This window comes from Podarcis muralis, chromosome 17 (assembly GCF_964188315.1).
Source record: "Podarcis muralis chromosome 17, rPodMur119.hap1.1, whole genome shotgun sequence".
NCBI lineage: Eukaryota > Metazoa > Chordata > Lepidosauria > Squamata > Lacertidae > Podarcis > Podarcis muralis.
In genome coordinates, this window is record NC_135671.1 from 9,365,039 (window position 1) to 9,380,463 (window position 15,425).

The 15,425-nt window shown below is 46.1% G+C and overlaps 1 protein-coding gene across 4 annotated transcripts in view; it reads right to left on the bottom strand.

The window, feature by feature from the left end:
• Nucleotides 1–15,425, bottom strand: part of TRPV6 (transient receptor potential cation channel subfamily V member 6) — a 74,530-nt gene that overhangs the window by 10,618 nt on the left and 48,487 nt on the right. For 2 of the 4 annotated variants that reach the window (XM_028712427.2, XM_028712426.2), the window contains 9 exons: nt 13,884–14,059; nt 12,338–12,484; nt 11,490–11,702; nt 9,420–9,506; nt 8,093–8,169; nt 6,908–7,073; nt 4,909–4,975; nt 2,196–2,464; nt 1,505–1,611 (listed from right to left, as the gene is read on the bottom strand). In XM_028712427.2, coding sequence (XP_028568260.2) covers nt 1,505–1,611; nt 2,196–2,464; nt 4,909–4,975; nt 6,908–7,073; nt 8,093–8,169; nt 9,420–9,506; nt 11,490–11,702; nt 12,338–12,484; nt 13,884–14,059 — 1,309 coding nt within the window. Of the gene's footprint in view, nt 1–1,500; nt 1,612–2,195; nt 2,465–4,908; nt 4,976–6,907; nt 7,074–8,092; nt 8,170–9,419; nt 9,507–11,489; nt 11,703–12,337; nt 12,485–13,883; nt 14,060–15,425 lie in introns of those variants that run through there. The other 2 variants (XM_077921507.1, XM_077921508.1) reach the window with 2 other exon arrangements.

The following is a 15,425-nucleotide window of genomic DNA, read 5'->3' on the forward strand; positions in this document are numbered from 1 at the left end:
CAGGCTGCTATCCGCAGCGTGGGGAGCCTTGTCGGGAACTCCTGCAAGCCTCCCCACTCTGCGGATGTCTGCCTGGCGCGAGGGGCGCTCTGCTTCAGGGCGCCCCACCCGCCAGGCAGCAGGCTGCTATCCGCAGCGTGGGGAGCCTTGTCGGGAACTCCTGCAAGGCTCCCCACTCTGCGGATGTCTGCCTGGCGCGAGGGGCGCTCTGCTTCAGGGCGCCCCACCCGCCAGGCAGCAGGCTGCTATCCGCAGCGTGGGGAGCCCTGTGGGGAACTCCTGCAAGGTTCCCCACTCTGCGGATGTATGCCTGGCGCGAGGGGCGCTCTGCTTCAGGGCGCCCCACCCGCCAGGCAGCAGGCTGCTATCCGCAGCGTGGGGAGCCCTGTGGGGAATTCCTGCAAGGCTCCCCATGCTGCGGATGTGTTCCTGAAGCGCCTGGAGCTCTGCTTTCAGGGCGCCTGGCGCTCCGGGAAGCAGGCTGAGCGGAGCGCTAATCCCGAAGCCCCAAGCTTCGGGATTAGCGCGGCGCTTCGCTAGCCCTGGGAGAGCCACGCAATGTCGCGGGGCTCTCCCAGGGCTAGCGAGACCTTGCCGGCACCCAGAAGCTTGGGGCGCGCTGAGCTCCACGCGCCCCAAGCTTCGGGATTAGCGCGGCGCTTCGCTAGCCCTGGGAGAGCCACGCAACGTCGCGGGGCTCTCCCAGGGCTAGCGAGACCTTGCCGGCACCCAGAAGCTTGGGGCGCGCTGAGCTCCACGCACCCCAAGCTTCGGGATTAGCGCGGCGCTTCGCTAGCCCTGGGAGAGCCACGCAACGTCGCGGGGCTCTCCCAGGGCTAGCGAGACCTTGCCGGCACCCAGAAGCTTGGGGCGCGCTGAGCTCCACGCGCCCCAAGCTTCGGGATTAGCGCGGCGCTTCGCTAGCCCTGGGAGAGCCACGCAACGTCGCGGGGCTCTCCCAGGGCTAGCGAGACCTTGCCGGCACCCAGAAGCTTGGGGCGCGCTGAGCTCCACGCGCCCCAAGCTTCGGGATTAGCGCGGCGCTTCGCTAGCCCTGGGAGAGCTGGGTCTCCCACGGCTAGCGGATAGCTTCCTGAAGCCTGGAGAGTGAGAGGGTTAGGGTTAGGGTTAGGGTTAGGCTTCAGCGAAAGCCTGCATTCGCTCCATAGGACGCACACACATTTTCCCTTGCTTTTTGGGAGGGAAAAAGTGCGTCCTATGGTGCGAAAAATACGGTACATTTTTCAGTGACCACTGTTAATGTAACTATCACCACCTGTACTTGGATACAGTTAATTTTTCCTTTGACCTCACTGTTTACAATTTCCCAGACAGAATCATGTATATCAGCAAGTGAGGACAACACTGCAAGCAGACAATGGGGTGAACTATAGTCTACAAAATCCAATGTCATAATAACGTTGTTGGCGTTTAAGGTGCCAAAAGGTTGGTATTCAGCATAGGAGATTTACAGGAATGACTATGATGGACAAGCCAAACCTACCTGAGATACCACCGGTCGCCCAGCCCATACTCCTGCCCCCAGATCCCAGACCGAGGCCAGAGGCATTGTGGGAGTTTGCGCTCTAGCATGACAGTAGTTGCAACAACCTGAAACACACAAGTTTAAAAAGAAAGGTCATTAGTTTCATTGAACCTTGAGGGAAAGAGAGCTAGTGCCCCCTTTGTCAATTTCAATTCCCCTCCCCCCAATATTAAATTCACTTCAATTCCACATTAGTTTACTTTAAAAAAGGAAGTCCAGCATTTTTGTCTGCCATTTTGCCTAATGCTATTTATTTTATTTTCTTCATATAACTTATATAGCACTTGATTTTTTTAAAAAACCCTCAAAGCAGTTTATAAAAAATAAAATAATAAAATTGTTGTTGTTGTTGTTGTTGTTGTTGTTGTTGTTGTTGTTGTTGTTGTTGTTGTTATTATTTGCATTACTCACCATTCACCAGCAGGTTCCAAGGCTGGTTATAATTACAACAAATTAAAATTCAGATTTGAATCTGTTATTTGCATCTTTATGCCCATGCTCATGGCTCCTTCAGGAGGAAGCGCCAAGTACGAATTTAATAAATAGAGAATTAATTATTAGACAGTTGTAAACATAAACAACACAATCAGCTCAGGGAAAGGGGTCAATCATCATCTTCAGTTAACAGGACAAAGCGTCAATCAATCACCTGGGCTCTCCAGAGTTCATCCCGTTCGTGGGCCACACGCCAGTGGGTGTCCCCCATCATGGCAATGAGCAGGTTGAGCATAAGGAGAGTGGCGATGACAGCAAAGGCAGAGTATGTGATCCCATACATGAAAGGCAAGTCCACTTCGTAGTTGGCAGGTCCATCAATGATGGTCAGGAAGAGTTCAAAAGTGCTAAAAAGTGCCATGGGGTAGTTGTAGAAGTGGCCCAGCTCATCAGGGTCTTCTGTTTGGAAGATAATATAAAACGCTGGAAAAGAAAGAAGAAGAAGAGTGAGATATTCCATGTATCAACATTGACCCATGCATAACATGTGTCATATGTGAAGGGGATCTTTAGGACATTTGCCTATTCTGGGCAACGTTGCATAGCTTTAGATTTCCTCTCGCTTTATTGAGGGATGCTGCTCTATGTATCCAATGGAAGACCCTCCCAGGATGCACAGGTGTTAACAGTTGGCAAATCAAAGCTTCTCCCCTTTCCATTTTTCCCTGCTTGGTGGCATGGGGCACTAAGAATTCTCAGTAGGCAAATATATTGTGTGGCTGCCTACATGAAGTGAGTGTAATATGTAGTCAGGCTCTCCCCAGCTGCAACTTTTACAACCAAGCAAAACAATACCTGGTCATGCATACTTGCATTTCCTCATATTCATCTTTTATTCCCCCCCCCCCCCACCTTCCCTTAGTTGTCTCCATCACTGCTGACGTTTGGATTCTAAGCTACTTGAAGCAGGACCTGACTTCAAAATAAAGTAAACAAATCGATGTATTCAACTCTGAAAAGTTCCACATTTGGTGACTGATGCCCACACTCTGAAGCAGCCGTTTTATGCCTGTTGCCCACACCACCCTCTCAAAATGTTCAAATGTGTCCATTTCCCCCAAAAGGTTGTGAGCCCTCACATAAATAATAGCAGCAGAGGATCTTGGAGAGCATTTTAAACTCTGTTCTGTGACACAGACAAGATGGCCAAACTGTCACTGCCAGGTACCATCGAAAATCAAGCGATGTTAAGTTAGGGTGCATAGAATAATAGAATTGTAGAGCTGGAACCCCTGCAATGCAGGAATATACAGTTGTCCCATACAGGGTTAAAACCTGCAAGCTTGGCTTCCAACAAAGTCATTATGCTCATAGAACAACTTCTGCTTGTGCAATGGACTATCCGGTCCCTCTTCTGCCCCCTCTCATGCCCCCCTCAAGTCTGCTCCAAGAGGAGGGGAAATTTGTTGCATGAGAAGAAGAAGAAGAAGAGGAGTTTGGATTTGATATCCCGCCTTTCACTCCCCTTCAGGAGTCTCAAAGCGGCTCACATTCTCCTTTCCCTTCCTCCCCCACAACAAACGCTCTGTGAGGTGAGTGGGGCTGAGAGACTTCAAAGAAGTGTGACTGGCCCAAGGTCACCCAGCAGCTGCATGTAGAGGAGCGGGGAATCGAACCTGGTTCCCCAGATTACGAGACTACCGCTCGTAACCACTACACCACACTGGCTCTCAAGAACAAGTCATTCCAAAAGCAAAACCATTTTCTTAGAAAGAACCCTTAGCCTTGTTTATCTGTCGCAGTGAAAAAGCAAAGTGTCTCATGGCAGCTTGAAGGTGAAGAAATAGGTTGTGGCATTCACCTTTCTGGACCAGAGCCCACCTGGTCAGGTATGAGTGTAAAGAGGAGAATTGTTGGTTTTTAAACAAAAGGTCAAGCAATGCAATAGACAGCCAGGGGTGTGTCACAGTACTTAGATGCAAATAAATATGGAATCCGATCTGGGTAACCCAACAAAATCAAAATGAAAAATCAATTCACGGATGCGACACTAATAACTGCGTTTCCCCAGACAAGATGAATTTGCATCCACATGGGAAAGATAAGCCGGGGAGGTATCATTTTCCTCTTCCCTCTTGCCTTGGGAAGTGCCCAAGAGCTTCTTCAATCCATAGGACTGATGGCACAACACCATTTCACTCCCTAAGGACTAGATTCACCTCCCAACACCGCCACTGTGCCTCACTTTGCATTCATGCTTTTGTGCTGCTCCGAAATACAAATCCCATTTCAGAGCTGAATTAATCTACTGTAGGTGCACTTTTGAGCTTTGAGGGTGTACTGGGAAACAGAAGAAAGAAATATGATGGAGATGAGAGCCGGCAAGGGCAAGGAAGAGGAGGAGGAAAGGGGGTTGTCTTAGCTCAGTGGCAGAGCACAAGCTAAGCAAGCAAAAGAGTTCTAGCTACTGATGTCTCCAGTTAAAGGATCTCCAGCTGCATCTGGGCTTAGGAAATACCCAGGAGAGCCCCTTCTAGTAAGATCAGACTGTACTGGGCTGAATGGACCAAAGACTTGGCTCATCATAAAAAACTGAGTAATTATTACAGTTGTTATAGTATTTTACAGGGTACAAATTTGCATTTAAATTGTCCAACGCATCATGTATGGTGTACGTTATTCAACATTAATTTTATCTTAACTCTCATTTATTTTAGAGATTGGGTGCTATTTTATTTTAATAGTTATTCTGTAGGTAGAGGATTACGGCACACAGAACTTGGACAGTCCACAGCCAAGGACCATCTTTCTTGAGCTTCTCTGACTTTAGCTCAGCTGATACAGGGCACCCGTTATCCTCCATCTGCAATATGTGAATACAAACAATCATCAGACATTTTCAGAACAGCCTGGAACATGTCACCTACCAGAGGCAAAGCCAAGGATCACCACTGCCATCAGCCAGCAGAAGCGCATAAGGTCTCCAAATATCATCTGCACATGTAAACAAAGGAACACACAGTAATGAGAAGCAACTCCACTCTCACACAATCCTTGACATGAGGAACAGACGGCAATATCAGACCAGAGCCCTTTGGGATCAGACTGGACATGTGAAAGCCTAGTAAAAAATACGGTTAAATGGAGGTGGAATCAGTCCCCCACCCCCATTTGTCCAGCTTTTGAAAAACTGGAAATGATAACAAGAAAAATGGGGGACATTCCTCCTATGTTTCTGGGTTTGTGGGGGGCTTCACATTTCTACATCAGACCATATTACACTAATGCTAATCTAAGGAGGAGGAGATCAGGGGGAGCATCTGCCGTCAGATGTGATCCAATTGTCTGATTCTATGTAGAAATACTTCTTTTCATTTGCCATGAATCTACAGTGGAACCTTGGTTCTCAATCTTAATCCGTTCCAGGAGTCTGTTTGAATCCCGAAACCATTCGAAAACCAAGGTGCAGCTTCTGATTGGCTGCAGGAGCTTCCTGCACTGAAGTGGAAGCTGCGTCGGACATTCGGCTTTCGAAAAACATTCAAAAACTGGGGTTTTGGCATTCGGGAGCCAAAACGTACAAGTACCAAGGCGTTCAAGAACCAAGGTACTCCTGTCCTGCTAATTTATACAAACTAGAGATGCATTCAAAGGGACTGCTTATAGGGCACAATGCCCACTGCCATCTGCCCGCCATTCCATCTCCCCCAGGGAGGAAAATCACCTTAGAGAGGATGGCCAAGATACCAGGTGGTGGAATACTCCTTCACAGAGGTGAGATGCCCATGGTAAAGGTAAAGGGACCCCTGACCATTAGGTCCAGTCGTGGCCGACTCTGGGGTTGCAGCGCTCATCTCGCTTTACTGGCCAAGGGAGCTGGCATACAGCTTCCAGGTCATGTGGCCAGCATGACTAAGCCGCTTCTGGCAAACCAGAGCAGCGCACGGAAACGCCGTTTACCTTCCCGCCAGAGCGGTACCTATTTATCTACTTGCACTTTGACTTGCTTTCGAACTGCTAGGTTGGCAGGAGCAGGGACCGAGCAATGGGAGCTCAGCCCGTCGCGGGGATTTGAACCGCCGACATTCTGATCAGCAAGCTGTTTAACCCACAGTGCCACCTGCATCCCGAGATGGCCATGAGACCCCTCTTTTTTTCTTGCCAGCGTAGAGGTGCTTTTTCCACTGAGGATCATTACAACCCCATGGTCCCAAAGGAGAAAGATGCTGTCGGCATCACTACCCTGGCAGTGTTTTTACTTCACCAGCTGTCCAGAAAGGAGAAAACACCCACAGCGCGTTCCTATCTTCAAGGGAGCTCTCTACCCCCCCCCATCCTTGCCTCCCAAGGGAGTCCTCCCCCCAACTCACTGTGGGTCAGGGATGGGTGACTTTGCACTTCCAGGGGGGAAGCAACATGCTGTTGCAGATAAGTGATCCTGCACAGGCAGTGGTTTCGATATCATTATCTCTGGCTGGAGTTGCAGGGAGGTGAGAAGTGGTTGCACAAACTGTCATGTAATTAAGCCAATTGCATGTGATGTGCAACAGTTATTGAGCATTAGTATTGCTTTCTGCGCTTTTAAATAGGGTCCATGTGGTACAATTAAGCTAGCTGCAAATAATAATTAAAACGACAAATCCAGGCCTGCATTGCAGAAATCACATCTATCCGTGGAGATAAAGGGGCAAGCTTTCACACATTCCTAGTTCAAGAGCTTTCCTGAACAGCTAGCATGTGATCTCATGCGACTGGGTGGCAGAGACACACGCTAAACAAACAAACATTCTTTATTACGGCCCAAAGACCTGCAAAACAATTTCAAAAGTGAAGTACACAACTTAGGCAGTCATGGTGTTTTATCCAAGACACGTTGATGCATTGCAGCTTCTTACTTCCTCAATCAACCACTGATTGCTTACTGACCTTCTGGATCATGATAGTGAAGGGCCCCAGCATCTGAAACCCTCGTGCGAAGTACATAACGTTGCACCAGCCAAGCACCAGAGCAAAGGACATGGGGACCACCTCTCCGTTTGTACTGGTGAGACGCATCACCATGGTCACCAGTATCATCCAGGCGTATGTGATACTGCACAGGGAGAAATAGCAAAGGAGAGTGGAAATGTTATAAGGACAGAAGTCCCCTAAAAGATGATCAAGTTGTTTATGTATGCTATGACAGCAGCAAGGAAGCCCAGTAGGTTTCCAAGCACAATTCAACGTTTTGGTGCTGACCTTTAAAGCCCTAAATGGCCTCGGCCCAGTGTACCTGAAGGAGCGTCTCCACCCCCATCATCCAGCCCGGACACTGAGGTCCTCTTCTGAAGGCCTTCTGGTGGTTCCCTCACTGCAAGAAGTGAGGTTACAGGGAACCAGGCAGAGGGCCTTCTTGGTAGTGGCGCCCGCCTTGTGGAACACCCTCCCATCAAGGAAATAAATAACTATCTGACTTTTAGAAGACATCTGAAGGCAACCCTGTTTAGGGAAGTTTTTTATGTTTGGTGTTTTATTGTGTTTTTAATATTCTGTTGGGAGCCACCCAGAGTGGCTGGGGAAACCCAGTCAGATGGGTGGGGTATAAATAAATTATTATTATTATTATTATTATTATTATTATTATTATTATTATTAATTCAAAAATGGAAAGAAGAAGAAACTCTTACAAAAGAAGAATGGATAAGCAAGGTGATGGACTATGCAGAAATGGCAAAGTTAACAGCTAAAATAAAGATAACTTAATTATGACAGCTTTGTGGAAGAATGGAAGCCTTTTTCAGGCTATTTAAAAAAGATATTATAGTATGATGAATTCGCAAGCAGGATTCAAAGCATGAGCAACAGAAAGAATTAGGACTTACTGTAATATGATATAAAAGACGGGGTACAGAAAAGGGGGAGAATATAAAATCACCATGGAAAATGGGATATGAAGTTGGAAAAAAACAAAACTATGAATTGAAGGGTATATGTGGAAATTTCCCTTTTCCCTTTAAATTTAATTTTTAAAATATTTTTAAAAAGGAAATGAACACCAGCCCTCTCCCACAGCCTTTCTGATTCATAGATCGCTTGACCCACAATCATAAACCAGCTAGAAAGGAACCTTACATGATGACATGGAAAGGTCCTCCGAGGATAGTTTGCCCAAAGTATTTGGTGATGCCAACTCTGAAGATATCTGGAATCTGAGACAAAGAGCCACTGATCAAAAGTGTGCTTAATTTTTTTGAGAAAAACCCCCAAAAGTGATTGATGAACGTTTTAGATATCCATCCATTTATTTGCAAAGAAACAAAAACAGGTGCCTAGACTTAAATCGGGCCTGGCAAACTTGTACCCGGATTCCCAAAGACCTCCCGAACCATTTTTAAATGCTAGAGCTCAGTCCTGGAAGCTATGAAGCAATCGTCACAAGAAATGTGACTATTAGCCACAAATAAGACAGTCATTGGACAAAGAGCACCAAAGTCAAATACAACAACCGCTGGATAGGCTTGAGGCATGGAGCCTTTCCACTGAACATGCCACACCATGGACTACGACTGTTTCAGGTTTGTTTATAATTAGATTGAACTAGTTTAGGGAGAGAACCATGAATACACTGGTACCTTGGTACTCGAACAGCTTGGCTCCCGAACAAATCAGCTCCTGAACGCCGCAAACCCGAAAGTAAGTTTTCCGGTTTGCAAATGTTTTTTGGAAGCTGAACGTCCAACTTGAGCACAGGGAGCTCCTGCAACCAATTGGAAGCCACGCCTTGGTTTTTGAACGGTTTCGGGAGTCGAACGGACTCCTGGAATGGATTAAGTTTGAGAATCAAGGTACCACTGTATGTCAAAGTGAATGCCTAACATCTGATAAAGACAACTCTCTCCATTCTTTCTCCATACAACATTGACCTGGGAGTATCAACAGTCATATTCCACTGATTTCAATGGCGGCTTCTGAACTTGTTCAGTTCAAACCCTGTTAATTTCCTCTAGATTGGGGCCTGTGTGTCAGTTAACAACATTCTGGTTAATGTTCTGAATCGTGTGTGTGTGTGTGAGAGAGAGAGAGAGAGAGAGAGAGAATTCAATCTAAAGTAGAGTATTAGCTTCTCCTGTCACCCTCTCAGTCTTACAAAGATGGGTAAGTTTCATTGTTCTCTGTGTCTTCTAGATTTGTTTCAACCACTCAGCAATCCCAAAAGTCCTTCCTTATTATTCCCTTTGCCAGCTGATTCCAGCCTAGCTGTAAGAATTAAGTTAACAATTGACACCTGGTGTTTCTTTGTGACAACAGTGCATTCTCCCCACCCCCAAAAGATATTGGTAGGCGTAGCAATAGCTTAATGGGTACCATTTCCCCCTAATACCACTGTATTTAAAATGCTTGGAAACCCATCCTCTCTCATTTTACACAAGGACTCAGAAGTGAAAAGTGCTTTTCTTACCTCCAGAATCAATATCACTATGGCTCCAATAACAGTGATAAGCTCACCCACCAACCTGAGGTCATCTTCAGGGGTAACATAAGATTCCTGAGAAGAAAGGGGGAAAACATAATCCATACAGTTAGGAATATCATATAGTCAAGAGGTAAACTTATCGATCAAACCTATAGCCTTCTGAACTCAGATCTAATCTTGAACAGATTCGGAATTCCTCCTTGTTCCACCATAATTAAGTACACCACTGATGCCTCAGATCACATTCATAAAAGTTACGTTCTCTGTGGCTGCTCCTCACTCCTCAGTTTGGGAGTCTCTTCTCCTTCTCTTCTAGCAAAGCCAGAGCGCGTGCATTTTCTGGAAGCAGTAGGGTATGTTTTTATTTGAACTTGTTTTTGTAGAAATGCACATGGTGGAATAATCAGCATACTAGTATCCACCCCAAGACTTTCAGCCCAATTAAACAAGGAATTAAATCATCACACTCTCAAATGGATTTCCCACATCTGATTGCTCATATCCTGTTCAGAAAAATCTAGAAGAATAGGCAAAAAAGAGGGGGGGGCATTTAGGAACCTGGACTCAATAGCCAGGCTTGCCTCTGTATTACCGTACAATTCCCTGGACTAATACTAAAATGACTTCCAGTTGTGTCTGAAAATGGCATCTAATTGCCAGGCATCTTTCATACATATTCCAGCTCCAAACTAAGTGAGCCACTTAACAACCATTTGAAGCAATTTAGGGGGGAAATTAATTGGGGCAACTCAGTCTGCCTGTCTTTAAAAAGAGAACAGGCTTCAGCCCCCTCACATCCTGCACATTAAGTGCTGATACCTGCACTTAGGAGATTGAAAATAAATATTTCAAGGTTGCTTGGAAGCAAAATTATAACAGAGAACATCATAAGCATGGTGCTTTTGTAGAAGTTACTGGGCTTCTCAGATCCCAAAAGACAGGGGCTGGGGAAACAGAGGTGCTGAAACAACCTAAAGGGAGAAAAAACTCAGCACTAGAGCAATGGAACAAGCTCAAGAATCACTAGCGCACTTGTGTAAACAGGATTGGGGGCAAGTGCTGAGTTTGGCGTTAGCAGCCTCTGTACTAAAATTTGATAGTTCCAGCCATCACTAGACTCTCCAAGGGTCCCCATTTACCAGGGACAGTCCAGGATTTACAGAAGCTTTCCTGGTTTCTGATTTGATCCTGGAATGTCCCTCTTTTCCTTAGGATGTCCCTTAGGATGTTGCAGGGCATGAGATACACGTAGTAAAGAAACGACCAGTGATTTAATGAGGTAGCGTGTGCAACAAGGAAGCTCGCAGCCACAAAAAAACTGGGTGCAAAGTGCTGAACCTCAAGCTTCTACAGTTCAGTCCAACTGTAGGCCTACATAGCTCCAGTAACGTGTACGTCTTCCTATTCCGGGACTTCCCCCAGAGTCAGGTGGCCACATTAGTTTCCAAACTGTTAGCAAGAATCATCTATCCCTCTTCTGCATTCTACCACTAAGCTACAGTCCTCCCACAAACAGTGTCTCTGTGCATTTCACCAGTTAAGGTGGAGGGAACTTACTGCATTTTATTCTAACTGGGGTTCATCATGTTCCCAATTCAAACAACAGACCAGCTCACTGTTGGGCATCTTTCGAAACATACTTTCCTGCATTTTAGGGCGTTGGACTAGATCATCCTCAGGATCCCTTCCAATTCTACAGTTCTATGATTCCCACTAAACTATTAAATAGCTTGCTGCTGTGCATTGTGCCAGGCTTTTGGTCATCATTGTTCCTTATGTTGCAAACCTACGCACATGTATGGGAGCAAATCCCACTGAATGCAGAGGAACTTACATATAATTGCTGGGTAAATAAACAACTAATTAGTGTTCTTTCTAACTGTGCAATAATTCACCATTTCCCCTCTAATTTCGCCTGCTAACTGTTCAGGAAACCTGCTATATCTGGGATACCTATCTGCGGCAATCAATGCGTCTTTTTTAATTTCCTCCTGGCGGTGGAAATTGCAGATGACTTCTGCATCCTTAATAAAGTCAAGTTGAGTGAGGATTTACCTGCAAAAGTTTCTGAATGTAGATTGTGTTATCCCTTTCATTTGTTTTGTTAAAGCGCCGTTCTTTCAGAGGCCGGTAGACGCAACACATTGTGAAGCAAATCATGTACAAGACGTAGAATAAGGCCAAGATGCAAAAATACGGCCTTCCATATTTATTCCACTTCAGGCTTACCAGCTCATTCACAGGGGTAAGGTCTAGGATCCGCCGAGCCTGGAGAATATAAAGCAGGCTTTTGTCATTCTCTTCCCTAAGGAGAAGACACACCCAGAAGGAAGCAATCCTCAAGGACAGAAAATACATTACACCCCCCTGTGGCTACTCATAGGAAGCTCAGTGCTGGAGGAAAATCTCCCCAATCTCAGAAAAGTTGGTCTGCCATTACTGATCCTTCCTCACTGAGGAGCCTGTATAAGCTGCCAAGAAAACAACAAACAGGGCTTTCTAGAAGGTCATTTGAAAGCTACTTGTTCTAGATAAATTCAGTGCAGACCCTCCAAATGTCCCTATTTTCCAGGGGCAGTCCTGGATTTACAGAAGCCACCCCAGTTTCTGCTCTAATGCAGGAATGTTCGGCTTTTCCTTAGGATTTCCCTGTTCTCATCAGAGAAATGTTAGGATAGGAGGTCCCCAGAGCTTTTTTTCAGCCAGACCTCACCATAACTCAGTTCTCAGGTGGGCACCATTGCCATTATAAGGGAACAAGGGGGGCATTCATGGTAAGTTCCAGCACCTGTTTTTCTGCAAAAATAGTGTTGGACATCCCTATTTTCATCAGAGAAATGTTGGAGGGGACATCTCTATTTTCACTGGAGAAATGTTGGAGGGTAGGTTAGTATAACAAATACCTCTCTCTTTTTGGTGGTGACAATGAGCTCCAGAAGCGACTGATCATCACCCCAGGAGTCAATTTCCGTGAGGTCATACAAGGTGGATGTCAAAGGCCCAAACATCCACTGGATGTGCTTTCTTCTTTGCATTAAATGCTGGAACATCTGGTTATTGGGAAGAAAAAAATCTCAGTTAGACTAGACCCATGTCAAGGTGGTTGCTACAGATTGTGCAGTAACCCCATGACCCCCTGCAGCACAATTTCTCTCCCTCTTTTTCTATGAAAGACTCAGAAAAATTCAATACCATAGGGAAAGAGTGTACCCAATCATAGAATAAACCTCAGTGCAGTTATATTGGCAGAAATCTCACTGTATCTAAATCATTTTTCCAACCATAGCTCAGGGGTAGCTGACATGGTGCTTTCTAGATATCAGACTACAATTCCCATCAGCCCCAGCCAGCACAGCCAATGGTCAGGGATGAGAGAAGTTGTAGTCCTACTGCCAGAGCCCATGCCCCCAACTGTATATTTTCTTGGGCTTAGTTCCATTCTCATATAAAACTAATCCAACTCATTTATTTTGCTTTGTCATACCCACAAATGCTCCTCCTGCTGCAATTTCATTGGCCCAGTTAATATGTTGTCCAATATGGTGGTTGCTGCTAAGAACCCAAACCATATGAGTGCCACCACACAGACAGCTGCCCATATCAAGAGCAGCTCACAGGGGTTGAATCAACCCACCCACACCAGAATGTGTGGTTTGTTCATTGTGCAGTCCTTTGCCCTTTTACAGCACTTCCTCCAGCAGTTTCACCAGAGATGCACTATGGTCTTCTCTACAAACTTTAATGACTATTCATCCCAGGAAAAAGAGGGTCATGGGAGATGGGGCTTAGAAGTTCAGTTGGGTTTAGGGGTCACAGCACAGCACTCACGAATGGTCCTACTGTCTCACCAGTGTTCAAGTATTCAAATGTGTGGCTAAGGTAAAGGGACCCCTGACCATTAGGTCCAGTCGTGGCTGACTCTGGGGTTGCGGTGCTCATCTTGCTTTACTGGCCGAGGGAGCCGGTGTACAGCTTCCGGGTCATGTGGCCAGCATGACTAAGCCGCTTCTGGTGAAACTGGAGCAGCGCACGGAAACGCTGTTTACCTTCCCGCCGGAGTGGTACCTATTTATCTACTTGCACTTTGACGTGCTTTTGAACTGCTAGGTTGGCAGGAACAGGGACCGAGCAACGGGAGCTCACCCCATTGCAGGGATTCGAACCGCCGACCTTCTGATCAGCAAGTCCTAGGCTCTGTGGTTTAACCCACAGCACCACCCACGTCCCATGGTGTCTGTAAACTGTAGCATATGAATCATGAGGTGGTCCATTCTGTTTTAATATATTAATGATCGTTGCATTTTTAGTTTTGTTATGTGACTTGTCAGCTTTAAAGCCTTAAGTGACTTTGACAAAGGAGGCTGTAAATACATTAAAACGAAAACACAACACAGCAGCAACCAACAGCTACGACTGCCGCAGAATATGGCTGCGTACCCATTTACTCACCACTGTGTTGCCCTCAACACCAGCCAGCTTAAAGGGAGTGAGCCCCTGGTTGTTGGGGACCGAGTCCAGGCCCACCAGCTCCTTCTCTTCCTTGTTGTAGCGAAGAAACAGATTGTACATTTGACAGGCAGATGCTTTGTTTGGTTGGAGAACCAAGATGTGGAGGACAGAGTTACCTGCAATAGCACAAAGTGGAAAAACAAGAATCATTCTGATATCGTGAGGAGAATTTTATAGGCGACCAATGGCCCTTGTTCTGTCTCATTAGCAATCTTAGTGGCTTTGCTGAAAGAAGAGGCCAGCATCAAAAAATGAGGCACGGAGTTCTTATGCTATGAACAGATTCATCAATAAAGTTTGTTGCCAGGCTATGGGTCTGGGTTTTTCCTTTTCCTATAAAGAGCCTTATAGAAAAAAAAGATCCATGAATAGCAGAATCAAACAGAGTAACTCTCACTGTTGAACTGTAGTATTTCTGACAGGAAACACTTGAAATATGTAATCACCAATGTGGCGAGTCTAGCTACAGCTAGTCTATGATTTTTCTAATCATATAACTTGGTTATTAAAACTTGTTTACAATAATTAGTGGAATCAAGTGTAAAGCATTTCCTGGACTATGGACGTCCCATAAGCCTTTGGGTTCCTTTGGGAGGAAGGGCGGGATAGAATTTAGGATAAATAAATAACAATAGATAATAAGCCCTCCCTGAACATAGAAAAACAGCATGTCAGGGAGAAAGCTAGGCTCAATCTTCCCTAACACACTGATTCTCCATTAGATGGAAGGGTGTTTGTTTTGGTGTGTGTGAGGAATTCAAACATACTCAAGGCAACCAAAATGTCCAAGGAGATGGAGCACCTCCCCTCTGAGGAAATGTTGCAGTATTGGAGGAATTTTAGAGAAAAGGTGGATATCAGCCACAGGTACCAATTCTATGGGACTGAGGACACCTCATGCCCCCCCTAAGTATGTGGGGATGGGGCAAGCCACCCAAACTTCAGGGGCTGGGCTGTGGTGGTGAAGGGCCCTACTGGGCCTCCATGTGGTTGTGGCAGGCCTCGGTGGGCCTCCCCACAGTGGCAGAGGGCCCCACTATGTGTGTGACATCACACGCGTGTTGAACGTGTGACATCATGTGCATGTGACAAGCCCCCCCCCCCCCCATGTCCAGCAGAACTTGGTGTCTCTGGTTTGAGGTGACGGGCTTGGGTTCTGCTTGAGAATTTCCCTCAAGTTGGCCACTGTGAGACTAGATGGGCCGCTAGCCTGATCCAGAAGTCTCTTCTTATGGTCGTAGCCGCACACCTGCTGCCCAGTTTATCATAGCTTTATCATTAGATTCTACCAATTATATAATGAACTGGGCTTCCTCTACAAGAAACTACCAAAGAACACTGGCCTACAATGCTCAGGATCCCATCATTTGGGATCTGGCTTCTTGCTGTCTCAGGAATGGCCATTTACTTCTGTACCCCGACATGGACGGCAGAGAATAGGCACTGGACTATGAGGGAGGGGGACTACGGGGCCACACTCTT